This window comes from Diospyros lotus, chromosome 11 (assembly GCF_014633365.1).
Source record: "Diospyros lotus cultivar Yz01 chromosome 11, ASM1463336v1, whole genome shotgun sequence".
NCBI lineage: Eukaryota > Viridiplantae > Streptophyta > Magnoliopsida > Ericales > Ebenaceae > Diospyros > Diospyros lotus.
Window position 1 is genome coordinate 30,599,218 of NC_068348.1, and position 25,808 is coordinate 30,625,025.

Here is a 25,808-nt window from a genome sequence, read left to right on the forward strand (position 1 = left end):
CAAAAAATAAATTATTGTTAAGAAATCACACTTTTATTCTTGAGTAAGTTTATTATCATAGCATTGTCTTTGTTTTGTCCAATATTAGTTAGAACAATTAATCTTGTATTGGTTGTGTTGATAGTGGATGATCATCCTCACACAAAGTGAAAGATAATGATGTTTGTTGTGATATATACATTCAATTAACTCAATAAACGTAAAAAGACATTATTTTAGTGCTAATGAAATACACTAATTTGAAGAAAAAAATTAAGAAAATTTAAAAAAATTCATTTTCAGGCTTTATGGGCAACAAAGCCCGATCGAGCCTTGTGGGCCACAAGGCCCGATTTTTTTTTGCAAAGCCTGATCGGGCTTTGTTGCCCACAAAGCCTGATCGAGTTTTGTGGCTCACAAGGCCCGATCTAGCTTTATGGGCCGCAAAACTTGATAATGATGTGCAGTTTAGAATTTTTTTTTTTTTACCCAAATTAGTACAGATTTGAAATGATGTCTATCAAAATATATTTTGCTCACAACCACAATCATTCTACACTACCTTAATATGCAATGTGAACACAAAAATTATTTAAAAAAATAAAACAAATACAAATCAAATCAAATCAATATCTTGAGATTGAGTGAAATTGTTTGTTGAAGAGAAATAAACTTGTTGAATGGGACTTTAATGAGGTCACTGCGATTGATGAAGGAGATTGAATGACCCAACAAAAAAAAAGATTGAATGTATAAAGAATGATTGAGTTTGGATAGTTTGATAATGGACAAAAAGAAAATAACATGAATTTTAGAATATGAGAGAGAAGAAATGTTATATGAAAGAGATAAGGGTATTTTGGTAAATGAGGCTAAGGACAATGTGTGCTTTCTATTTTAAAATCTCATTAAAGGTATTTCTGGTATTTCGCATAAAAGTGGCTATAGAGTGTAATTAGTTTGTTTGAAGAGTCAAAAACGTTTTTTTTTCTATGAAAAATACAAAAACGTTTTATACATTTGAAATAGGACAATTATGAATTCCTTAACTTCTACATTTGAATGAGATTGTGAGAGAAAATGAGAAAGTTGTCTTCATCACCACCATCGACATATGTGGTCATTATCATCATAAATATAATAAATTTATCTTTTTTTTTTCTCTGCACATTGTGGATTCACTGAGAAACCCAATGATTTGACCTTGGTTTGATCATTCAATCACCAAAATCTATACTTTCTCTCAATTTACATTATGAGTTCATTTTTGAACCTACATCGATCTAGACTTAACAAACTTGGATCCACTCTCCTTCTTATTTTTCTTTCTTATTGATGATTAACAAAACCCATCCCTAATCATTGGTAACGGGGGTATTGTATTTTTACTTTAGTTTTTTTTTGTAATTTTTTTTTTAAAGGTATAGTTGAGAATGTAAGAGCAAGGATTTTTAAAGAAATTTTGAAACACGAGAAATGGCGATTTTTTTTAAGAAAATGACTAGAAGGATATTTTGATAATTTGGATTCCTGTCTTAAGGGTGTTTTGGTAATTGTCAATAATGTGGTAGCAATTTAATTTCTCAAAAGATTTTTGGGTACAAGTGCAATTTTTCAAAGACCACTAAGGTACTAGTGTAAATATCAAAAGTATATAGGATGAAATTGAGAACCAAAAACTTGAGAGGGGGGAAGTGACATTCTCTAAACGAGCAATTTGCAAAGGTCAAAATGAAATAGAAGGGCCAAACTACAATTTAAAAACTTGTAGAATGAACTATGCCATTGACTAAGGATTATCTATTTTACAAATATTTAGGTAATAGATCTTGCAAATCTCGATTATATATGACCTAAATTTGTCCTATAGGTGAGTTTTGGGGAGAAATAAACGATTTGATGGTTGTTTGGGTAAATAAAATCAATTATAAAAATAAAGGGTTTTGGCCAAAAATTGATCATGATTTGATCAATTATAAGGAATTCTAATAAAAGAGTTTAATAGAGAGGTTTTGACTAGTGTGTTTTGGGAGTGTTTGGTGAGGTTTATAGGGGTTTATGAAAGGTTTCCTTTATCTAGTGAAATGATGTCATTTTGATTTTTTTTTAATAAATAAAGGTAAGAGAAATATAGACAAAGAAATAAATAAGAGATTGGGAAAAGAATAGAAGTAACAAAGTTTGGGTGGTTCGAAGTTTGCCAGAGATCAATCACGTTGTCAAGAAAGCCAATTTGGCAATTGGACACAATAATAATTTGGGCAACAAAATGGAGAAAATATATGAAGAAAAAAAAAAGCGAATAAACCAATGAGTTGTAGAGTTGTCGACAAGGAATATGTCATGTTTTTTAGAAATATGTAAAAAAAAAGGAATAAATCAATGATCGATTTTTTAGAAGTACGTAAAACTCGTGCCAAGTTGGCACATGTTTGGGTGTGATGAGTGTAGCATATTTATAGGGAAAAAGAAAAGGAAAAGAAAAAAAATAAATAAAAAATTTCATAATCTATTTTGAAACAAGGGACACTTAAGTTTAAGATTAGAGAAGTACTATAAGTATATCGCTTAAGGCTGACAATCAATTTACAAAAAAAAGACTTTAGTCGTCGATTAACAAATTAAATGAGTGGTTCTTCTAAAAAACTTATTCATTTTATGTGTATTATAAATTGTTATATTCGATTATTAATACGTTAAAATTATATGATATTTGTATTAAACAAGGGATTGTTTGTTATAATTGCATTCATGTTATTATTTGATCGGAATGAAAAATTAGTTTACATTATCCATAAATCGACAATTAATGAAATGGTAATTGTAATTGCATTATAATTCAAAGATAAATACTAAATAATTAAATTTCTAAAATTAGATCGGGTTATACTGTGTTAATATTGTATAATTTTTTTTTTGAACCTTTACTAAATGGTTCAATATTTAATACCATACATTCAAATGTGTTCATCTTCTTACTTTTTATTTAAAAAAACAAATATTATATTTGATAATATTGTCATCTTAAACAAGTCTAAAAATGAATCGCATGAACTATTTGCTAGCAAGGACAAATGAAGATAGGGCACATCCTTGGTCTCATTAATAAAATAGAATATTACTATTGATAAAATATTTGCATAGTAGGTGTTGACTTAATTATTCTTTTTACACTAGGGACCACTTGAATTGAAAATTAATTGAGTAAATTTAGCTTAACATCCCCTGAATTTTAGTTATTTGCTTGAACATTTCTTAAATTTTACAATTCTTTCAATTAATTTTTAAATTAGTCATGACCCTCTCTTAAAGAACCAGAATTAAGAGATGTCATGGCTAATTTAAGAGGTGTCACAACTAGTTTTAAGAAATTCAAAAAATTAATTGAATGAACTTAAAGTTTAAGAGATATTCAAACCAAAGTACGAAATAAATATTGGCCAATTTACTCAAATTAATAAATAAAATGTAACTGAAAAGTTACTTACTTTATTTATTATGTAGGGACTTTTTATCTGAGATTATTTAAAATTTTAACTTTTTATTTCATATTAAAGAAGTGAAATTATTAAATTATTTTTAAAAAATAATGAACCACAGCTTATCACATATTTTTATCTATAAAAAATAAAGTAGTGACAAATGCCCTCTTATTTTACTTAGATTGGACTGATAATTTAAAAGATTTATCGACTCTCAATTTAAAAAGATTCAAAAATAAATTTAATTTTATCATGATCTAGCTTGAAAAATTATTTGTCAGTATGAATCTTTTAAGTTTGAGAATTTCAAAGATAACATTCTAAATCCTACCTTGCCCAATTTATATAAACAATAGAATTCCTATAAATATAGTGATTCAATTCATCTTATTTACTATATATTATTTATTGATACTCTCTATTGATTAACTTTCTCACAAATACACTTATTGAGATAAATTTTAATAATTAATCTCGAGACCATCCTCATATCCACTCAGCTTATGGTATTTTTCAAGTTGGATAGTATTATTATTATTCAAGTCGGTGGAGATGGAAAAAAAGGGAAATCTTTTAAATTCATTCGACTGGAATACGTGTGTGTGTTTAGACTTAGCTGTCAGTCACGTTGAGTGAAGCTGACGGCTAGTCGGCTCGGGCTGTGTTCCATGCTACCGCTTCAGCCTGTGATAATTCTTACGTAAATGGGGAAGAAAGCTCTCAAATTAAATTATAAAATAATCCCAACAAAATGATAAGAAGACAAGCATTATATCAAGTGGAAGGAGAAGTAGAGAGACACACCGACAGCGGGAGGTGCCCATTTGGTTTGGGGCAAGAACCGGAGAATGCCCATTTCGATTATGCTCAAATTCCACACAATTTGAGCTGAATCCCGCTTCCCCTCTCTCTGATCTTCAAGATCTGTTGTTCAAATTTACTCAGAAAAATCCTTTCTGGGTTTGATTGTACATTTCCAGTTCCTGCTCTGTTTCTTGAGAAGAAATGGAGGCAAGTGCTGGAATGGTGGCTGGATCGTACAAGAGAAACGAGCTGGTTCGGATTCGCCACGATTCTGATAGTGGGGTTTGTATTTTTATCCATTCCCATTTGGGTTTTCAGTCTCGAATTACTATAACTACTTTGTTTTTTTTTTAAAGTTATGTTTTTTAGCCTGCTTGAGCTGTGATGTTTAGATCTGTGAGTTGGTTTGATTTTATTGCTCAATTCGGGTTCTTTTCATGTAATGAGGAGAATGTTGTGTTTAGATCCAGTTATTGCTTTTACTAGAACGAGTGATTGAACCGAGGTTTTGTTTTCTTTTTTTTTGGAGAAATTAAGAAATGGGTACCGCTACTTGGTTCTGGTTTTTGACTATTAGTTTGTTCTTTCAATTGTTTCTCATTCAGCACTAATGTGTTTAGATTTTTTATTGTTGATTATCGTGTAAGCGTGTCTTGTGTGCTGAAGTCTTATCCTTTCATTTTTCTGGTTTTCCTATTTCCATGGATTCAGAAATGGGTGATCAATGTTTGAGGATTTTTTAAAAATCTAGATTTGGGTTTGATGAAGCTGTGATCTTTTTGAAACTTCTAGTTTTATGTGTACTTGTGTTGTTCTCTTAAAATTGTATTACACTGTCTCAGAAATTTGGTTGCGTACAAGCTAAATGTGGAACTGATTTTAGGATTGGAGAAATTTGCATCCTTTCCTAATAGGTTTGTTCAATCTCTAATTTTGTGGATTAAATCTAAGAGCATGATAGTTCACTGAGATAACTGTACCAGTGTTTTTCATCTGAGACATATTCTTCTTATCTTAGCTCGTTTCCTTCTTTCATGATTTACGGGTTATAACTGCACTGAGCCTTGTGATGGCTACTTTTATCTCCCTTATGCCTTCCCACTTACTGTAATGCCTGGGTGCACTGAGATCTGTTCATACAACTGTTTCTGGGGAGTAGTTTGATGTTGTCTTATTTGCAGCATTCTTGTTTTTGCCATAAAGCATTGGTTTTACTGTCTGCCATTTGCTTGCATATATGCTTAGTAATCAACAATTGATCAATGCTAGTTGGACTCTCATTGATTTTTCTTTAGACAATTTTGAGTTTGAGAATAAACTGAAGGTACCAAAATTTGCCATCATAACATGTTGCTTGATGTCTGAAGCCTGAGCACATTAAGGAAACTTTTGGGCATGAGTGCATTGGTTTTGCGCTTCTATATCTAGTGTCATTGGAGTCTTTGCTATATCTAATAGATATTGTTTGTTGGTCTTGCAGCCCAAGCCCTTGAAGCAACTAAATGGTCAAATATGCCAGATATGTGGAGACACTGTTGGCCTTACTGCCACTGGGGATGTTTTTGTTGCTTGCAATGAGTGTGCCTTCCCAGTTTGCAGGCCTTGTTACGAGTATGAGAGAAAAGATGGAAACCAATGCTGTCCTCAGTGCAAGACCAGATACAAGAGGCACAAAGGTGAGCTTCATTCTTTATTACATTTTTCGGGTCCTATCTTGTGATATGGTATTTGGCATATAATATTATGATGTATCGGCTATCCAGGGAGTCCTCGAGTTCAGGGAGATGATGAAGAAGATGATGTTGATGACCTGGAAAATGAGTTTGATTATAACCAAGGAAACAGCAAGGCAAGACGCCAGTGGCATGGAGGTGATGCTGATCTCTCTTCATCTTCCAGACATGACTCTCAGCCAATTCCCCTTCTGACTAATGGCCAGCCGGTAATTGACATCTCTTTCCTGATTTACAATGGGCATCTACAAGTCATCATGCTTGTTAGATATGATAAAAGACAGAAATACATGAAAGTTTAGAATTCATGTAACCGACCCCACATAGTGGGATAAAGGCTGGATATGTTGTTGTTGTTCAGGCACTTGTGTTGTGTTGATTTCTAATAAACTCCAAATTCATCATAGCTTTTCTTAACATGTTAGGTGTTTTTGTCCTCTCTTGGGATGCCTTTAAGTGAGCTTGAGAAAGTTGGTCCTCATATGTCAAGTGGAGTTTTGACATTGTTATAAGCAAACTTAAAATATTTTAATTGATATTTTTACTCATCAGAAATCAGAATGGCTCTTATACCAACTATTGTGGATATTAAAATATTTTCAGCTCAAGTAACATCAAACATAAGAAATCAACTGTTTCTGAGCTGTATTATCTTCCAAAAATTTCATGATTAGCCTTCTCCTAAGAGTAGCTATTGAATAGTATCAGAAAACAAAATCTATTAATTATTGTACCTCTTGTTTGTTTAAACCTTAGATGTTTATATTTTGTTTACTAGCTGTCTTTTTTATTTTGGAGAAGAATTTGTTCTTCAATTTTGAGCATTTTGTATTTGAGCTGTATTCCATGCATGTATGTTGTAGCACTCCATGGATTTTGTTTTCGGTTATAGAATTTTATTTTGGCTTACCAATTTTATATATTTTTCAGGTATCTGGTGAAATTCCCAGTGCTACACCTGATAACCAGTCTGTACGGACTACATCTGGTCCTTTGGGCCCAGGTGACAAGGCACTTCCTTACACTGATCCTAGGCAACCGGGTAACCCCCTTACTTCAGACTTGCCACTTCAAGCTATTTTCCTGACCATTATAAGCTGTCACCTGATTATCATGTTTATTGTAGTTCCTGTCAGAATTGTAGACCCGTCAAAGGATTTGAATTCTTATGGACTTGGAAATGTTGACTGGAAGGAAAGGGTTGAAGGTTGGAAACTCAAACAGGAGAAAAATATTACGCAAATGAACAACAGGTATACTGAAGGGAAGGGAGGAGACATTGAAGGCACTGGATCAAATGGAGAAGAACTGCAAATGTGAGTATCTTTACAAATGTTTATGGTAGCTGTTAAAAAAATAAAAACTGTAACTACTGAATTAATATTTGACATCACACGAGTTGAAATTGTTTCTTATTGTATCTGCTGTCTGGAAATGCATGGTTCTTTTGAAGAGCTTCTAGAACAAGTCCATTTATTTGTTTGGGAGGACTATCTTTATTATATTAGGAAATATGCATTCCTTAAAGAGTATATTATTCTAAGCCTGATATTTAAATGTGTGTGTGTGTTTTTTTTTTGTTATGGCTTGGTGTTCATTAAACAATTTCACCATTTTCAAATCAGTGTTTCATGATGACTTAGTGTAGTATGAGGCTATTTCGCCATCAAATGTTTTGTAGAGGAACTGGAAGTGTGGTTCTATTAAGTTAGCTTTTGGTATCTGTATCTATCCGGATGGTTGATAGATTCCTTTCTTCACAGGGCTGATGATGCTCGACAACCTTTGAGCCGTGTGGTGCCTATTTCTTCTTCTCACCTCACACCGTATCGTGTTGTTATCATACTTCGGCTGATTATATTGGGCTTCTTTTTGCAATACCGGTGTACTCATCCTGTGAAGGATGCTTATCCATTGTGGCTCACCTCAGTAATTTGTGAGGTTTGGTTTGCATTATCCTGGCTTCTGGACCAGTTTCCAAAATGGTCACCCATCAATCGTGAGACCTACTTGGAGAGGCTTGCATTGAGGTCAGTTATATTCATTTTATTTAGAAAACATGATTTATTATGAATTTTTGGTGGCTGGTGTCAAGTTTCAATCCCAAGGAATGCTATAGGTTTAATTTATTACTGTACTAAAATAATGTATTTTTTCTCCTCAGGTATGATAGGGAAGGGGAACCTTCACAGTTAGCACCTATTGATGTATTTGTTAGTACAGTGGATCCACTGAAAGAACCTCCCCTCGTCACAGCAAACACTGTGTTGTCCATCCTTGCTGTGGATTATCCTGTCGACAAGGTCTCTTGTTATGTTTCAGATGATGGATCAGCAATGTTAACATTTGAAGCTCTCTCTGAGACAGCAGAGTTTGCAAGGAAATGGGTTCCCTTTTGCAAGAAGCACAATATTGAGCCCAGGGCTCCTGAATTTTATTTTGCCCAAAAGATAGATTACCTGAAGGATAAGATACAGCCTTCTTTTGTGAAAGAGCGCAGGTCAATGAAGGTAAGTACCAGTAGCATTTTGTTCCTTGCACATTGCATATGGTAGGAATTATTATGATCAATGGTTAATTTAGGAACACATGGGAAAAAAGAAAACTGAATGGGAAACCCTTAGACATGACATGGGACATAATGACTTTGCAGAAGATATGACCACGGATAGAGATTGCTGGAGGGTAGAATTCATTTGGCTTACCCCACCTAGTGAGATTAAGGCTTGTCATCATTGTTGTTGCTGTTTTTTTATGTGGGAGATGTTTAAGATCTGTAAGCTTTATAGAATTCCCCTCTTCCATCCTTTTCTTCTTGCATTAGATGAAGAGCAAGGACAAGGTATAGAAGGAAAAAATTAAAGTGCTGGGTAATAGGATGCATTGCAGAACTGAGAAGTAATGAGCTCACAGGCATGCCTGGTGTACTCTATGGGAGAGTAGTTTTTAAGCTTGAAAAATAAATTACAATATCAAGCAAATTGTTATAGATTTCCAATATTTCAAGAATTGGCTGCAACATGTTATACAGTCATTGTTCCAGTTTTTTATGTGAACTGGAAGAAAAATTGAAAATGCATGTCTGTATGAACTTATTTATGATTGATTGTTTGATCTGTCTCTTCTTTTACTTTATTGTTTTGCCTCTGACCTCTATTTGAGTGAAGAACTTTGATGTTCATAGTATGACAAAATTGAGGGATGCTCTAGAAGTAAATGATCTTACATAAACCCTAATCCTTTGCTCTAAGTGCTTCCAGTTTCCTGTCAATACATGCTGTGTCTTTAAGGTTTTTTATGTCATTTGAAAGGCAAATCTCAAAACTTCTTATGACAGCTAAAAGGGGGAATAAGTTAATAATAACACTTGCGCACTTATTCATAAAAAACCAAACTAAAGTGACCAACTTTCTTTTTCTTTCTCCATTCAAAGTTCTTAATAACATGGGAAACGTTTGGTCCACAGAGGGAATATGAAGAATTCAAGGTGAGAATTAATGCTCTCGTTGCTAAAGCACAAAAGATGCCTGAAGAAGGTTGGACAATGCAAGATGGAACTTCATGGCCTGGAAATAACCCTAGGGATCATCCTGGAATGATCCAGGTATCAGTGTCTTTTCTTACTTGCTCTTGATCTTACCCCCTATTTATTTTCCTTTTAGTGTACCTTGATTTCTTAATTTTTTTTTTTTTTTGCAATTGCTGGACAGGTGTTCTTAGGTCATAGTGGGGGCCTGGATACGGATGGCAATGAGCTACCGCGGCTAGTGTATGTTTCTCGTGAGAAGCGCCCAGGCTTTCAACATCACAAGAAAGCTGGAGCAATGAATGCTTTGGTTCGTGATATTCCTGGCTCTTGTTTTGCACTCTTAGCATTTTTAGCTTGTCTAAACAATTATAATTGCAAGTGTCTCCTAATATAGTTGCAGCAGTAACTAAACTAATGTTCCGTGAATGAAAACTTGATGATATGCTTACATGGGCTGCCAATGCTTGCATTGTAGAAATCCACAATGTTGTGATGGTTGAATCAGGCCCATTGGTAACTTCCATACTGCCCTACTGTGAACCCTAAACTCAGTAATTGTGTGATTACTATCTTAAGTCCGGCATTGGTGATGTTGAATCTTCTCAAGTATGAGGCCTCCTAATGTCTTGGAACATTCCATATATAAAAAAATGCATGGATGATAGCTTAGTATCATGGGCTCACATCTTAAAAGCAATTATTCTTAGGTGTAGTTGACCCAAGATCTTTTTATATCCATGTGTCACTCTGTTTCCATTCAATGTGGGATGTGACATTCTCCTCAATCACATTATGCCCTTGTCACTCTGGTTCCTACTTCCCTAGAGAGTGGAGGGGCCTACCATGCCTTGAGTCTACCTCGGAAGTCTCCAATGGAGCCCACAGTAATAGTAGAATAATGGTGACCTTGGTCCTGCTCTGATACTATTTTGTCACAGAATAACATCCCAAAAGCAATTGTTAGGTGTTTTTGACAACCTTGTACACCCTTTTGGTACACCATCTTCAACCGATTTGGGATGTGACATTTGTCTCACATTGCAAAAGCCTGTGAGTTTGAGCAATGACTTTCATTATTCGTTTTGTCTTGTGTCCATTTTATGTTTTGTTTTTATTTTTTTCACTTCTCTCTCTCTCTCTCTCTCTATATATATATATATATATGTTGTGGTTTGGGGGGAGTAAACATTTTAGTGTACTTCTTTTTCCCCTAATGTGGTTGGTGACATGATCAATATGTAGGGGTTTCTGGTTGGATCTTCAGATCCTCTTTTTTCTTGTTCTTTTTGTGTGTGTGTTTTGTACTGATTTAAGTTTTATAGGCTTACATATCTGTTTACATATTTTTTTTCTTGTCCTGCAGATTAGAGTTTCAGCTGTCCTGACAAATGGTGCATTCCTGTTAAATGTGGATTGCGATCACTACTTCAACAACAGCAAGTGTCTTAAAGAAGCCATGTGCTTTATGATGGACCCTGCTGTGGGAAAAAAAACCTGCTATGTTCAGTTTCCACAGAGATTTGATGGCATTGACATGCACGATCGATATGCTAATCGGAATATTGTCTTCTTTGATGTAGGTCCCATCTGATGTGTCTGCTGTCACAACCATTGAGTGGTTATCATCAGTTAGTTTTTTGTCAACGTCGTGTGGTTATCATCAGTATAACATTCATCTTTGTCTTGCTCCTATTTTTCAGATCAACTTGAAAGGACTGGATGGAATCCAGGGTCCAGTCTATGTGGGAACTGGTTGTTGTTTCAACAGGCAAGCTCTCTATGGGTATGATCCAGTCCTAACAGAGGAAGATTTGGAGCCAAACATCATTCTTAAAAGTTGTTGTGGTTCAAGGAAGAAGGGAAGGAGTCGCAACAAGAAATACATTGATAAAAAGAGAGCAGCAAAAAGAACAGAATCCACCATTCCCATTTTCAATATGGAAGATATTGAAGATGGTGTTGAAGGTACGTCTTCATAACAAGTTTATAACGCTCTCTTTCTAAGTAATTTCCAGGTAATAATCCTGGGTATCACAGAATAACTTTGACAAATTACACACCAATAACACATATACACAAACACCAGTAAATGCCTTAATACAAAGGGAGAAGGGATTGGGAAAGAACTTAGAGGGGGGTTTTACAGAAAATTTTTGATTTTGGATGGTGCTTATGTTTGTATGCAACATTATTTGGCAAAATCCTTTGGACACCACCTTTTGGAGACGCCATTTGATTTTAGGCTTTTTAGCTATTCATCCAATTTTCCAGTTTTCTGGCTATAGAACTGTCAATAAACATTCATACTGGAACTTTGGAATGTTATTTATGTTTGTTCCTGACCTATACAAATGATGAAATTGCTCAGTGCACTCCTGAAACAATTTTTTGATACTGTTGTTTGATTTTGGACCATGCTTATATCTGTATGCATGCAACTTTGTTTAAAAAGAAAAAAGAAATTCTTCAGACACACTATTTTGATTTTGAGTCAATTCGTCCAAATTCCAAATTTTCTGACTATAGAATTCTCAATAGACATTCATGTGGGAACACTGGAATGTTATTTCCTTTTTTCTGACCTATATTAATGATGAAATTGCTCTCTACACTCATACTGCTTTGGTTAACTGCATTTCTTTTATTCTGCAGGATATGATGATGAGAGGTCACTTCTTATGTCGCAGAAGAGCTTAGAAAAGCGATTTGGTCAATCTCCTGTTTTCATTGCAGCTACCTTTATGGAGCAGGGTGGTATTCCTCCAACAACCAATCCTGCAACTCTGCTGAAAGAAGCAATCCATGTTATCAGCTGTGGGTACGAGGACAAGACTGAATGGGGCAAAGAGGTAGTTGAAATATTACATTGCATCAAGCATATTGATTTACTTGGATTCATCGTTTGATTCTGTTCGCATTTTGAAACGCAAACTAATCAAGCTTCTTTCTCTTTTTCCTGATCAGATTGGATGGATATATGGTTCTGTGACAGAAGATATTTTGACTGGGTTTAAGATGCATGCACGGGGGTGGCTTTCAATCTATTGTATGCCTCCTCGCCCGGCATTCAAGGGTTCTGCGCCCATTAATCTTTCTGATCGTTTGAACCAGGTGCTTCGGTGGGCTCTGGGATCAATTGAGATTCTTCTGAGCAGGCATTGTCCCATATGGTATGGCTACAATGGGAGACTAAAGCTTTTGGAGCGGCTGGCATATATTAATACCATCGTTTATCCTCTCACATCTATCCCTCTACTGGCATACTGTGTACTTCCTGCTATTTGTCTTCTCACTGGGAAATTCATCATTCCTGAGGTACCAATTTTAATATATCAATCTAGCTATAACCAACTGATCAATTGACTTGTTGCTTTATTTTATCTGGAAATGCAAGTCGACTGGTTGTTGGGGACAATTTTTAAAGGCTCGTAGTTTGGAAAATTAGATGGCTGCTCATAATACTTTTAAGCATTACCATTTAGTGGGTTCGGTATATGACTTCCGGTGCACTCTCAGATCAATGTGCCAATATAGTAGTAAATTGTGTAAGCATTACAGTGTAAATAAGTGTTTCTTCCGTTCCAGGATTATATCGCTCTGCGCTTCTTTGGGTAGATAAACAAGTGTTCCCTTGGGTTATGCATTTCTTTTCTACTTCTTTGTGATGTTTCTTACTAGTTACTACCATTTGCTTCTGGCAGATAAGCAACTATGCCAGCATGTGGTTCATTCTGCTTTTCGTCTCCATTTTTGCAACTGGAATCTTGGAGCTCAGGTGGAGTGGCGTGGGTATCGAAGACTGGTGGAGGAACGAACAGTTCTGGGTCATTGGTGGCACGTCAGCACATCTCTTTGCCGTCTTCCAAGGGCTCTTAAAAGTGCTTGCTGGGATCGATACCAACTTCACTGTCACCTCAAAGGCATCTGACGATGACGGAGAGTTTGCAGAGCTTTACGTGTTCAAATGGACCTCCCTTCTCATTCCTCCAACCACAGTCCTCGTTATTAACTTCGTGGGCATAGTGGCCGGTGTCTCATATGCCATAAACAGTGGGTATCAGTCATGGGGTCCTCTATTTGGCAAGCTGTTCTTCGCCATCTGGGTGATCGTCCACTTGTACCCCTTCCTCAAAGGTATGTTGGGTCGCCAAAACCGAACCCCAACCATCGTCATTGTATGGTCCATCCTCCTTGCTTCCATATTCTCCTTGCTCTGGGTGCGAATCGATCCCTTCACCTCCGACGTCACAAAAAGTGCTTCAAAAGGTCAATGCGGCATCAGTTGCTAGTTCTTCATCTTCTTCTCTTCTTTCTCTGAAGATCATTTGGATGGATCGAGTAAGGTTTGGCCATCTTCATCATACTTGCTGCCTCTTCGTAAATAGACAAGGACCAAACTATTAAATGTTGTTCAGGTCTAAGTTATGTTGTTGTTATTGTTGTAATTTATAAGGGTGAAGAATATAGACAGAGAGAGAGAAAGAAAGAGAGAGCACCCTTCTGTTTGTTCTGTTGTTTTGTCTTTGTAATACCCGTGTTTCATATACTAAAATTTGTTCTGTCAAGTGTTGAGATGGGTCATTATTATTATTAGAACAGGTGTTCCAAACTCCTGGGTTGGTTGGCTTTGCTGTTGTTGTGGAGCCCTTTGCATGGTTTGATATGGAGATGTTGTATGCCCTACAGACTGGCTGGTTGGGAGCCTACCATGAACTTTGTCCCATTCATAGGGTTAGGTTTTAGATTTTATAGGGTTTGTAGATATTTCATTGCTCACCGGGCACCAAACGTCCTGCCTGTTGGAGCATCCCTTGAACCGTTGTCCCATAGGTTTTATGGGACTAGTAGATATTTCATTGCTCATTCGTGCTATAGGGATGTTTAGGTCTTTTAAGGATAATCCCTCTTGAGTTATTTGTCATCGTGTTATTAACTGTTTTTATCTTTAAAGGGGTAGTATATAGTCTTACAACCTCATTTATAAGGTTAAGTTTTATCGAATTAATAAATATCTCGATATTTATTAGGTGCCAAAGGGATGTTTAGGTTTTTTTAGGATAATCCTTCTTGAGTTATTTTGTGATTGTGTTATTAACTTCTTTTATCTTAATCTTTTTTTTTATAAATAAAATATTGCATTTAAAAAATCTTGAAAAATCAACATCAAAAGTTAGGACATATTTCAAGTATCACGAAAACACTAAATCAAGAATATAACAACAAAAAACCAAAAATCAATAAAAAGAGATTCTTCTCATAGCATAATCATATAAGAAAATTAATTATGCTTTTCTTATATGATTATGCTAAAGGAAGTTATTAATGATGTTTCATAGTCTAACTCTGTAATGTACTAGAAAATGATAATGTAGATAGCTCGGTTCAAAAAATACATTAAATGAGATGCACAAATTGGGACATAATCGTTACCTATCGAACAAGTTGATTTGTCACATGTCAAGAACTTTTACCACGTCATCTTTAAGTCACATATAGAATTTCTATTTTTATCTACGTTAAGGCCATTCAAATTTCTTAAAAAGTTAAAAAAATAAAAAATAACACTTATCGGGAGTACAAATAATAAAAAAAAAGCACTATAGAGTTCTGCAAGCTCTTTATTTTAAATTTACTATATATATTTAATAATTACATGACAATACTCATATACAACAAGAAATGTAGTGATTTTATGAAAAAAATAATAATCACAACGAAAACTTATATATAATTCTTGATGAAAGTATTGAGTTTAAAAAATAATTCACCATGAGATGTTATAGTTTGGAAATTTAAATATATCATTTTATTAAATGTAAAATTTTTATTAAAATTTAGATATTATTTCATTACGCATTTATTTACGTAATAAAAAATGTTTGATTGATATTATTATGTAAAGTTATTATTATTGTTGTAAGAATAAATTTTTATCAAAAAGAAATTTAATTATTCTAAGAAGAAAAAATAAGTTTATTTTTTTACTTTTGTGAGGTAGAAAAATGCTTTTCATATTTATCTTCATAAAAACGCTTTTCAACGTTCAAGCGCTTTGCTGGCAGCGCCTTGAAAGTCACCGCGAGAGGGAGACAGAGAGAGAGAGAGAGAGAGTAGGGTTTGTGTTTGGGAGGTGGGGAAATGGAAGGGATAACAGAGGGAGTGAAGAGCTTGCATGTATCTGAAGTTGAATACCAGAAGAGGAATCGTATCCAGGTCTCCAACACCAAGAAGCCGCTCTTCTTCTATGTCAATCTCTCCAAGGTACGAATATATATGTATATATATATATATGTACGCATATGGGTATCTGCTTAGGGTTTATCGATTTTGATTTTGACCAAAAAACCCTCCATTTGGTTGCTGGGAAAATCTTGTAAGAGTTGATTCTGTCGGAGTTTGCGGAAATTAGTGGAACGAAGAGCTTGGGCATTGTGCTTATCCAAAAAAGGAAAAGAAAAGGGCTTGGAAAATGTATTGGAATAGTATGTATGTACGGATTTATTGAGGGGAAAGGGGGTTTCCCTAGTTGAGGCCTGCTAATTATGGGTTTTGATCTATTTTTGCTGCATTACCTGTATAAGCATGATTATGTGCTAGATTTATTACATGCATTTTTGTATCATTTAGTCATATTTTGCTCCATGATGGTATTTGCAGAGATATATGCAGCAATACGATGAGGTTGAGCTGTCTGGTCTCGGAATGGGTATTGCTTTAAATCTCCCTATACTTTTCTTAATCTCCCTTAATATGATTATCTGTTTGGATAAATCACAGATGATTGTTGCCCACAAAAATGTGATTCAATCATATTGCACCATGGTTATCTTACAAACACACGCACACACAGTGCACCATCCGTCCATGCCTGCTATGTGGCTTTGGGATCTTAATTATACAGACCCACATTGACAGTGGAACGAATTTTGTCTGATTTATGGTTTATTTAATTAGCATTAACAAACTCAACTCTTCAAATTATTCTCCTCAAATTTTCATTAGCTTTTTTGTAACACTAATCCCCACAGCATAGAGTTCTATTTTGTTGCTTTCACACATCTTTTATTATCTGGAGGATATATGTTCCTATCTTTTCCACACTCAGCATACCTTTTCCTAGATTCTTTTACCTTTTCAGGTCTTGAATAATGGGCCAAAATGTAGTTTGAGGGGGTATTTCAAATGATCTCACAACCTGTAGACAGTTGTTTATCAAAATTTTTTGTTGAAGTCACAAATATAATGTGATTTGGGGTTTTCAACTGCACTACTCAAGAAGGAAAAACATTAGTTGAACCCAGGCCTATAAGTTTTCATCCAAATTCCATGAGCTAGAGGCCCAAAGTAGTAACACACACACAAATCTTAAGCTCCAGTTCAAATTGCATAAATTCAAATAAAAATATGGACGGATGGGTTCTTTTGGTTTGCCTGGAAATGGAAACTTTTTGGAAACATGATGGAAATGGGGAAAATTGAGAGACAACACGAAATATTTGGAAACATAAACCAAGATTCCATATATTTGTATTCTTTAAGATTGTATACAAGCCACCAAGGCGTATATAATCATTTGAACTATAGAATTTGCAATTAAATTTGACAAAGCTATAATATGAAACTGACATGGTAGAAACTGATTTCTAGGTTCTATAATTTGATTGGGGCAGTTAAGATATCCATACAAATTATAATTAAAGGGTGTCCCCAGTGCACAAGGTTCTCTATACCTTGAAAGGGTAAGAGGATGGATGTTTTCGTACGTAACTTTACTCTTGCCTTGCAAAGAGACTGGTTCTAAAAATTGAAACCTGTAAACTCCAAGTCACGAAGGAGCAACTTGACGGTTGCTACCAAGACTCGCTTGAAAGAAGTTTTGAATATTTTGTTTACCTCCATTAGAAAGGTGTTGGGATCTTATCCCCCCCAACACACCCCCCCCCCCCCCCCCCCCAAAAAAAAAAAAAAAGAAGAAAGAAAGGAAGGTGTATAGGATTCTCCTTGAATGGTTAATTTCTCTGATAATAAAACTGGTTGACAAGTAAATAGTTACTAAATGGCATCCTTTGGCAAAAATTCATGCCCACGATTACTTTCATGAATCATGATCAACAAGGTACACTCTTTTCCCTCAGATTGGTGATGCATCTCAAGGTCATATACGCATATGTTTGTATGTACATTGCATGGATATATTTGATGGAAACTCCATCTCCATTCAAATGTGAACTCTGCTGAGGGAAAATATCAATGGCAATTTAGTGTTAGTAGGCACAGTGGTTATGCATTGGGTTCTGACATGTTATGATAACTAACTGCCTCCTTTCTGATGGTAATTTTTACTTGAACGTTACATGGCGTGCGCCTTGTAGCCCAAAATCACTTGTGGTGCTTCCTAAAATTATATCTTCTTGTGGTTGGCTCGTTGAAGGATTGACATGTTACATTCTATGATAACTGCAGCAATTGCAACAGTGGTCACTGTGGCTGAAATTCTGAAGAACAATGGATTTGCTGTTGTAAAAAGTAAGTACCTTGCTTTCCTAACAAACCTTTTTATCCTTTCTAGCCTTTTTGGTTGGTGGAGCTCATATTTGTAACATTTTCATTGTACAGAAATCCGTACATTGACTGTGGATATGAGGGATGAAGGAGAAACTCGACCCCTTCCAAAAGCAAAGGTAAATTTGAAAAAGAATGACACATTAAACTGATCCTTTTCTAAGCCAACAACTATAAAACCACCAATACCAAATCTTAACTCCACCAAGTTGGATTGGCTACTTGGATTCTAGCCTTTATCTATGCCATCTCTTTTTGTATAATCGTTATAACTCATCTTATGCTTGTAATTTCTTTTACCAAGTTTTCTCATGCTTTCTGTACCTTTTTTGGCTATAAACTTTTTCCCATTCTGTTTATTCCTTATGGCTATGAGTTCGTCTCATGTGTCTAAATCATCTTAAACACATCTTGTTTTGTGTATCCTATCTTTAGACCATTCTACCCTTATTGTGGGTAACCTTATTTTTTAATTGTCATTTCTTGTATGGCTGCACATTTAACGTGGCATTCTTTTTCCAGTCATGCTGTTTTTTTTTTTTTTTCAATTTTTTATTTTACACATGTCGGTACTTTACATGCTGTACAACAGAAAAATGATAATATTTTGAACTATAATTCTTGAAAGTTTAAGATGGGAATAAACAGGTTGGCTGCCAATTTTTATCCAACTTAATGGATTTTCTTTTTGTAGATTGAAATATTACTAGGAAAAGCAGAGAACTTTGATGAGTTGATGGCTGCCGAGGCTGAAGGCAGAGAAGTTGGAGATGGCGAGGAGCATAACTGAACAATCCCTTCCCTTTCCCCAGATTAAATGAAAAAAGGAAGAAATGTTGGAAGCCTGTGAGTCATGGAGTGTTGTTTAGGATTTTGCTAGAATTGCTGATTACTCTTCTTTCATGTGTCATTTATACAGAAAGGGAAGCTTACATTTGAAATTAAAGTTCTGACCTTCATATTTCAGCTTGCCGTTTTAGTTATAAAATCACCTGTTCGTGTTAGGAGGTTATGGATTCAAATGTTAAAGTCTCTTTGCATAGTAAAGACAGAGCTATGTACAAAACGATCATTTTACAACCTTTGCGAAGCAGAAGCCTTTCATTGTACTCATCAATGTGCAAAAAATTGAGTCACATCACTCGCAAAACATGAAACAAGGACCAATTAAGTTGGTCCTGAAAGTATCAATTCTAGCCCAAAGAAGCAGGCTCTTTGAACTGAATACCAAAGAAACGAAATATAGAACCGTATCCTAACTCAGTTTCATTTATTATTTCTGACTTCTATTTCTATGCATCATCTTCATTCTCCACCAGTATCCTTTTGCAAGCTTCATAACACATGAATGAGATCCCAGCTGCAGGAACCAACTTCATGCAGCTTGGACCAAGCCCTTTATACAAACCCTGGATTCCTTCCTGTTCAAGTATGCTAGACAGTGCATGAAGCACATTCTTGTAGACCTGCCTCCCGCTGAGAGCCCCTACTTGCATGTGCTTGCGAGCCACCTCCAGTGGGAAAGTTGCGCTGCTTGAAATGGCACCAGCAGCCGATCCAATTATAAGGGTCTCAATGTTGCCAATTCTTTCTTGCTTCACAAGTTTCCTGTATGCTTTTCGCAATGTGTCATAAGCAAAGTAATTGGTGGCAGCATACGGGATTACCCCTATAAGACTAGGGGTGAGACCGCGATAGAGCTCCCCAGGTCCCCCTTCTTGCAATATTTTTACGAATGCATCGAACAGACCATTGTAAACACCTCCCTGCATATTCAGCATAACACAATATCTACATCCATCATATTCAAAGTTTAAGTCCCAATCTGTAACACATTAATTGTCTGTGGGGATCAATTTACCTGTATGGTTAGCCGTGTTTTGAGTAACTCAAGAGGATATGTAACCAGAGTAGAGCTAACTCCGGCACAAGCTCCTGCAAACAGCGAGGCTGGGATGGGAATCTTCGGCTGTTCGCTAGGTTTTGGTGATAAATTCTTGTTAACTGTATCATAAACAAATAACTGCACAGAGAGTAAAGAAAATGTGCTTCAGTTAAGATAGAATACAAAGCAATTTGTGGCACACCACACAAGAAGACAGAACTTTACATGAATAGTTTGGCCATTAAAAATTGATTACATTTCTAATTCCAAGTAAACCAACATAGCATCTGATAAGAATTTTATAGCTGAAGCCCTCAGGGCACAGATTAAGTGGTTGGGCACGATAAGTTGAAATTTGCACCAATAGGTCGTGGGTTTAATTTATTGCCCTGCATAGTGAGACAAAGTCTCTACTTGCGATTTATCTCCTCTGTCAAAATTGAGGACACGAATGGCGGGCGACTGCGCAAGGGCAGTAATCCCAAGAATTTTATAGTTGAAATTTTAATTAAGTCTCAACCGTGTAGAATACAGGTAATTTAATTTGAAGAAGTCGACGAAATCATAAAGTTCTGTTCGGAAATCAACACAAGCTACTTACTTTATACAAGGCAGATCTATCTTTGACGGAAAGGGGAGAGAGCATGAATCTTCATGCATATTTGATCTAGTAGGTGCTGAGCAGTAACGAGATTAAAACAAGTCATGATATTACAAATCCATGAAAAAAAAAAGGCACTGGGCTTCAGGAAAACTGTACCCATGTCCCTACTATATAATCAGATCAAGTTGCTTCATAAAGTCATGTAGTTTACAATTTATTTATGCATGTAAAATAGTTAATTTCTTGTGTGCACTACTGTAAAAAATTAGAACAGTACATGATGCCATTCTCGTTTGTGCACCATAAGTTCAGCTGCAGGTAGATTAATCCAATAATTAAACCAAACAAGAAGTCAAAGCAAATTGTCAGGACGAATTTAGACAATACCACAGTGAAGAACAAGAAGAGCTGTTCTTACATGCCTTAATTGACAGAAAACATTATGCAAATTGGTGGGGTATTTTTGGTGTTATCAAACCCATTAAAAAAAAAACACATGCTAGTCCTGCTAAGTGGGGTTAAATAGATTGGAAAAATATTCCTTTCATCTCTCTTATCACCCCCTCATTTACCAAAACATTTTGGTTTTCATCTTTCATGCACTACACTTTACTCAAAATCATTGGTATAAATCTCTTTTTCATCTTTTGAGTCAAAATCATTCACATAAATTTCAGAAACTTTTAACCTTACTTCATTGACTATACTCTTTGTTTCTTTATTAGCCAAATGCATGTTCAAATATTTCTTGTTAGGCCAATGCATATAGTTCTGTTGCAAGCTCTTTTGGTTTTAATTTTTTTTCTTCAATCTCCTCGCATCCACTCTCCTGACTTCTTTTGATTTGGAGCTTTTCCCTTTGATTCTTGTATAACTTTCCTATGTTTCAGATAATAGGAGTAATCTCATCCCATATGAGATTAGCCTCAACTTCCATAATCTAATCCCTTCTGCTACACAATTTTACCGGGAAAAACTACCTTTTCTCCTTTTAAATCACACCTGTTGATTCTTGGTCCCCATTTCTTATCATTCTTTCTCCTCCACTTTTGACATAGATATCAAGAACCACAAACCTGGTTGAGTGGTTAGATTGTCTCCCAATACAACTAAGCCCATTAAAAACTTAGTTTGGGCATTTTCTATGTAGACATGGTGGCAAGCAATTATCAAATACTTCAAAAAGTGAATGTATCTTCTAGCAAAATATATATACACGTAATGAATGCATCAGGTCTTATGGACTACCATCTTGTAGGTATAAGCATGAAAATGAAAAGGTAAGTGGGACTTCCTCAGAGACTCAAAAGTTAAAAAGTACAAGTATTCAGTCACGATGAGCATTGTGTTTTACTACGATGCATAATGTGGGCATTGTGTTTTACTATGATGCATATGGGCATTACCTTCCATTGCATTATCATGATGGTCAGGAAGTATCATTAATAGGGAATAGACAAGAAAGGGGCCTAACTTGATCTGAAGTGTATTTGAGCAGACAATGTAGTGACTAGAAGTGCAACCTCTTTGAAACAACAAATTACCTGGTTTTGCTTGTTTTCAGATTAGTTTATGTAGTGTTGGCCTAAAGTTTGGTAATTTGAAAAGCTACATAAGATGGTCTAGGATTCTGTACATACAAGCAACACCAGGTATAAAACAATAACAGCAGCATATTAAGCCTTGATCACACTAGGTGGGGCTGGCTACATGAATTCTAATTTGCTGATCATCTCTATCAATAGTCATACCTTTTATAAGGACCTATTACTTGTATCATATTTAAGAGTTTCTCACCAAGCTCTTTATATCATAGGAAATATTTTCATTAATCTCTTCCATTATACATGTCTTTCAATCTATAAATACCATATTTAAATCTTTTTGTTTATCTCTATATCTTTCTGTCAGACACCTCAACAAATATATAGTTTCTATTGTTGACTTATCAGGCATAAAACTAAACTGATTTCAGACGCTTTGATTTCTCTTCTTCACCTTTACTCAGTCACTCTCTTTCAAAGTGTTATAGCATGGCTCAATGCCAAGTATACAACTTAGAGTACAAATTTTGAAGGAAATGCCGATTTCTAGTAAGTTGAAAGGGAAAACTATGGTAGGCGAAAGTTCAAAAGAACTGACAAAGATAGTCTTTAGGTTTAAGGAAACAGAAATCATAAATTTTCATAACATCAGTTCACAGAAGGTTGAAGTTTTGAAGCAGTCCTCCAACTGCTAAGAGGTTCAAATTTAAGAGCTTTCTTTCCTTGGTAATTATTCTGAATTTGCAAAATTACACAAATGGATGTTTATATTTCCAAAGATATAGCCTTTGCATCAACATGACAAGACTAACCATGAGAATTACAAAACTGCAGTATACTTGTACAATGTAAAACTAATAATTGTTTTAAGTGAATCATAAATTCCTTCAAACCAGTCTTAGAACAGGACATTCATCAAAATCAGATCAATTAGAAACAGTTAACAGATATACGCTGTAAAGTTTTTATGCGAACCTTGTTCAGCAGGGCTCATGAATTGAATATAATAAATGACAGCAAAACGAGGAACTAGAAAGGATAGAATGCCCCACACATGAAAGAAGGAATTGCTAGAAGGAAAAGAAGCAATTAAATTTTGCGCCTGGCCTTAATTTCAAGGTGAAATAGCAACATGCAACCCAAAATCCTCTACTTCTATCACGGAAACTTGCATAAAGCACTAATAGAAACCAACAAATAATAATTCAGATAATACTCACTAAGCAACGCAAGTAACTGGCAATTGAGAAAACCTAACAATTGAAACTATCCAAGCAAGTTTTAGAGGATTTCTTTTTACCTCAATGGCTTTGCTTGGTGCAACTCTTATCACATTCACCAAGTTGCCCCTAAACAATCCTTTCCATCCATCAGTCTTCATGATATTGTGGAACACTTCAGTGGTAGAATGCCCACTACTCCCAACCATCAAATGTGTCCTGATAGTCTCCAATGGAGCCACAGCAGTCCGGGACACGGCTCCAGCAACCGCCCCACTTATCAACCTTCTCAATGAGGGATTAGCAACCTTGATTTTAAGCTTCATCCCACACCTTTTCTTCTTCAATCCTTCCTCTTCTTTCCCCTCCGGAATTCCAACAACCCTAAAACCCTCGGGCAAAGACACATACTTCACATACAAATCTGTGTAAGGTAGCTTGAAGCCACCATTGTTGTCTCTAGAATTTGAGGGATTTGGGGAAATGCCAAAACCCATATTCCCCACTTGACCAACACAAGCAAACAAGCCTCCCGGGTGGAGACCACCCTCTGGGAGACTCCACTGAATCCCCAGCTCCGAACCAGACCAAAACCCATTTTTCTTACCCTCCAAAAGCTTGATTTCTCTTCTACCCATTAATCAAAGCCTCGTGAATAAGCCTTAAACTAGGATTCAGAACAAACCCAAATCCATTTTCATGGTTTTGAGCTGTTGGAGAGCGGCGATGGAGCAAAAGATCGGATTTTTTTTCGTGGCCGGGAACCCATTTCCTACAACATGGTGTTCGAGATAACTGATGGAATCGATTCCATCTGTTGAAGAGAATAAAGCAAGAATCTGAGGAAGAAAGATGAGGACCTGTCGAACCCTCCGTGAAAGAGGGCGATGGATGAATCTGCACGTATTTGCGCTTATATAAAAATAATATAAAGCTTTTGTTGCTTCTCTTTTGTCCTTTTTTGTGTTGGTGGGTAGGGTTGTTAGGTTTGGGGCTCTAATCAACTGGCGGTACAGAATCTTAACTAAGGCTGTGTTTGGATTTTCAACAACGATGCCAACGTGTGCAAAAAATAAAATATTCGATATCATCGTAATATTAATACGTACATTGTATTAGAGTTCATCGTAATATTAATATCATCGTAATAAATTTTATTTTTAATTTAAAAAATATTCACCTGATGAAAAGATACCCAAAAATAAAATCACCCCCATATTTCTAACAAGCAATCACTTCTACCAACAAGAATATATGAGCTTTTATCCAATTTAAATTTGAACCAAAATTTATCTCTAATTCATCCACGAATTTATCACTATTTTTAAAAAAATTGAACCAGAACATTTTGAGATGACTCTAAACATTCTAAAAAGATAATTTTAGTCCAATAACATAAATTTATTATTATTCTAAAATAATCATGAATACTTAATATTGAGAATTTCATAGAAATATATATTTCAACAAATTTTTTGTTGATTTGAGATGTCTGAACTTAAAAATTTTAAAGGTAATTTTAAACATCTTGACTTGCACCTCTTATACAAAAGTCAAAGACTCTCACAAGTAAACTAAGCAACTTTGAGAATTCAATACTCTTTATTGTTCATAGCATATTAATCACTAAAGAAAACATGATTATAATTTTTCTTTTGTCTTCTATATATAAACACCTAAACAAATCATAAAATAAACATTTCTCATTTACAAATTGATCAAGAAATTAGGGTGCATGGTGTAATTTTGGTACAAGTGCAAGTTCAGTAGTTTTTAGTAATTAAAATTTATCCCAATATTTAGTAATTAAAATTTAGCCATTTTTACCCAATACCCAAAAAAATGTGACATGAAGGATGTTCCAATATGAATATTTATAAAAAAGGGGCTAATTATGTAAATAATTAAATCTTTTTAACTTTTGATAATTAAATTTAAATCAACTCAACTAGGTATAATTTTATCAATTTCTATATATTTATACTTACTTGACATATCAATTGTTATATAATAATAGTTTTAATAAAACTATATACATAAATAAAAAATCTAATTTATTACACATAATACTATTATTTTTCTTCTTTTTTACTTCTTTTAGATTATATTTTTTTTCTTGTACATATAAATCTCATAAATATTATTATTATATTATTATATGATACATAACATATCAAATCATAATAAATACACTCTTTAAATCGATTTTACTTGTGAAATAAAATTATACCCAATTAAGTCAATTTAGACTTAATTATCAAAATTAAAAATATTAAACAAAATTACAAATTCGTATAAAAAAAATTAAATTATTTTCATGATTAACCCTTATAAAAATAATAAAAATTTATCATATATTACATAGATAGATATAATGATTATTATTAGTCTCATGATCATATGAGATATAATAATTTTTATATTTAAAGATAAGCCCATCAATAATAAAATAAAAAAAAATTGCCT

General features: G+C 34.8%; 4 protein-coding genes across 4 annotated transcripts in view; 2 read left to right on the plus strand and 2 right to left on the minus strand.

Moving 5' to 3' along the window:
* Positions 1-4,224: 4,224 nt before the first annotated feature.
* LOC127813023 (cellulose synthase A catalytic subunit 1 [UDP-forming]) lies at positions 4,225-14,092 on the plus strand. The gene is made up of 14 exons (XM_052353698.1): positions 4,225-4,547; positions 5,746-5,941; positions 6,029-6,207; positions 6,929-7,040; positions 7,125-7,314; positions 7,762-8,028; positions 8,163-8,508; positions 9,465-9,602; positions 9,709-9,834; positions 10,891-11,103; positions 11,228-11,492; positions 12,180-12,376; positions 12,492-12,842; positions 13,229-14,092. The coding sequence occupies exons 1-14, from the start codon at positions 4,467-4,469 to the stop codon at positions 13,814-13,816; spliced, it is 3,249 nt and encodes a 1,082-aa protein (XP_052209658.1). The 5' UTR covers positions 4,225-4,466; the 3' UTR covers positions 13,817-14,092.
* A 1,486-nt stretch (positions 14,093-15,578) lies between these two features.
* Positions 15,579-19,101, plus strand: LOC127812584 (uncharacterized protein At2g34160-like). The gene is made up of 5 exons (XM_052353018.1): positions 15,579-15,788; positions 16,185-16,233; positions 17,991-18,053; positions 18,144-18,208; positions 18,784-19,101. Exons 1-5 carry the CDS (start codon positions 15,666-15,668, stop codon positions 18,877-18,879), a joined length of 396 nt encoding a protein of 131 aa, XP_052208978.1. The 5' UTR covers positions 15,579-15,665; the 3' UTR covers positions 18,880-19,101.
* A 60-nt stretch (positions 19,102-19,161) lies between these two features.
* On the minus strand, positions 19,162-24,309 carry LOC127812583 (adenine nucleotide transporter BT1, chloroplastic/mitochondrial-like). The gene is made up of 3 exons (XM_052353016.1): positions 23,423-24,309; positions 19,951-20,112; positions 19,162-19,855 (listed from the first exon to the last, which is right to left on the minus strand). The coding sequence occupies exons 1-3, from the start codon at positions 23,978-23,980 to the stop codon at positions 19,382-19,384; spliced, it is 1,194 nt and encodes a 397-aa protein (XP_052208976.1). The 5' UTR covers positions 23,981-24,309; the 3' UTR covers positions 19,162-19,381.
* Positions 19,964-25,808, minus strand: part of LOC127812582 (uncharacterized) — a 34,804-nt gene continuing 28,959 nt past the window's right edge. Inside the window, exons 19-20 of the transcript XR_008025951.1 lie at positions 20,576-20,651; positions 19,964-20,112 (exon numbers count right to left, since the gene is read on the minus strand). The gene's annotated coding sequence lies outside the window, so the exon portion shown is untranslated. The remainder of the gene's footprint in view (positions 20,113-20,575; positions 20,652-25,808) is intronic.

Bases quoted from the DNA above. Each gene is read 5' to 3' on its own strand.
- LOC127812584 (XM_052353018.1), top strand. From the start codon at position 15,666: ATGGAAGGGATAACAGAGGGAGTGAAGAGCTTGCATGTATCTGAAGTT. The intron at 18,054-18,143 runs GTAAGTACCTTG...TTCATTGTACAG, and splicing joins TGGATTTGCTGTTGTAAAAA to AAATCCGTACATTGACTGTG. The intron at 18,209-18,783 runs GTAAATTTGAAA...TTCTTTTTGTAG, and splicing joins GACCCCTTCCAAAAGCAAAG to ATTGAAATATTACTAGGAAA.
- LOC127812583 (XM_052353016.1), bottom strand. From the start codon at position 23,980: ATGGGTAGAAGAGAAATCAAGCTTTTGGAGGGTAAGAAAAATGGGTTT. The intron at 20,113-23,422 runs GTAAAAAGAAAT...CTCTCTGTGCAG, and splicing joins CACCAAGCAAAGCCATTGAG to TTATTTGTTTATGATACAGT. The intron at 19,856-19,950 runs GTAAATTGATCC...CTGAATATGCAG, and splicing joins AAACACGGCTAACCATACAG to GGAGGTGTTTACAATGGTCT.
- LOC127813023 (XM_052353698.1), top strand. From the start codon at position 4,467: ATGGAGGCAAGTGCTGGAATGGTGGCTGGATCGTACAAGAGAAACGAG. The intron at 4,548-5,745 runs GTTTGTATTTTT...TTGGTCTTGCAG, and splicing joins GCCACGATTCTGATAGTGGG to CCCAAGCCCTTGAAGCAACT. The intron at 8,029-8,162 runs GTCAGTTATATT...TTTTCTCCTCAG, and splicing joins TTGGAGAGGCTTGCATTGAG to GTATGATAGGGAAGGGGAAC.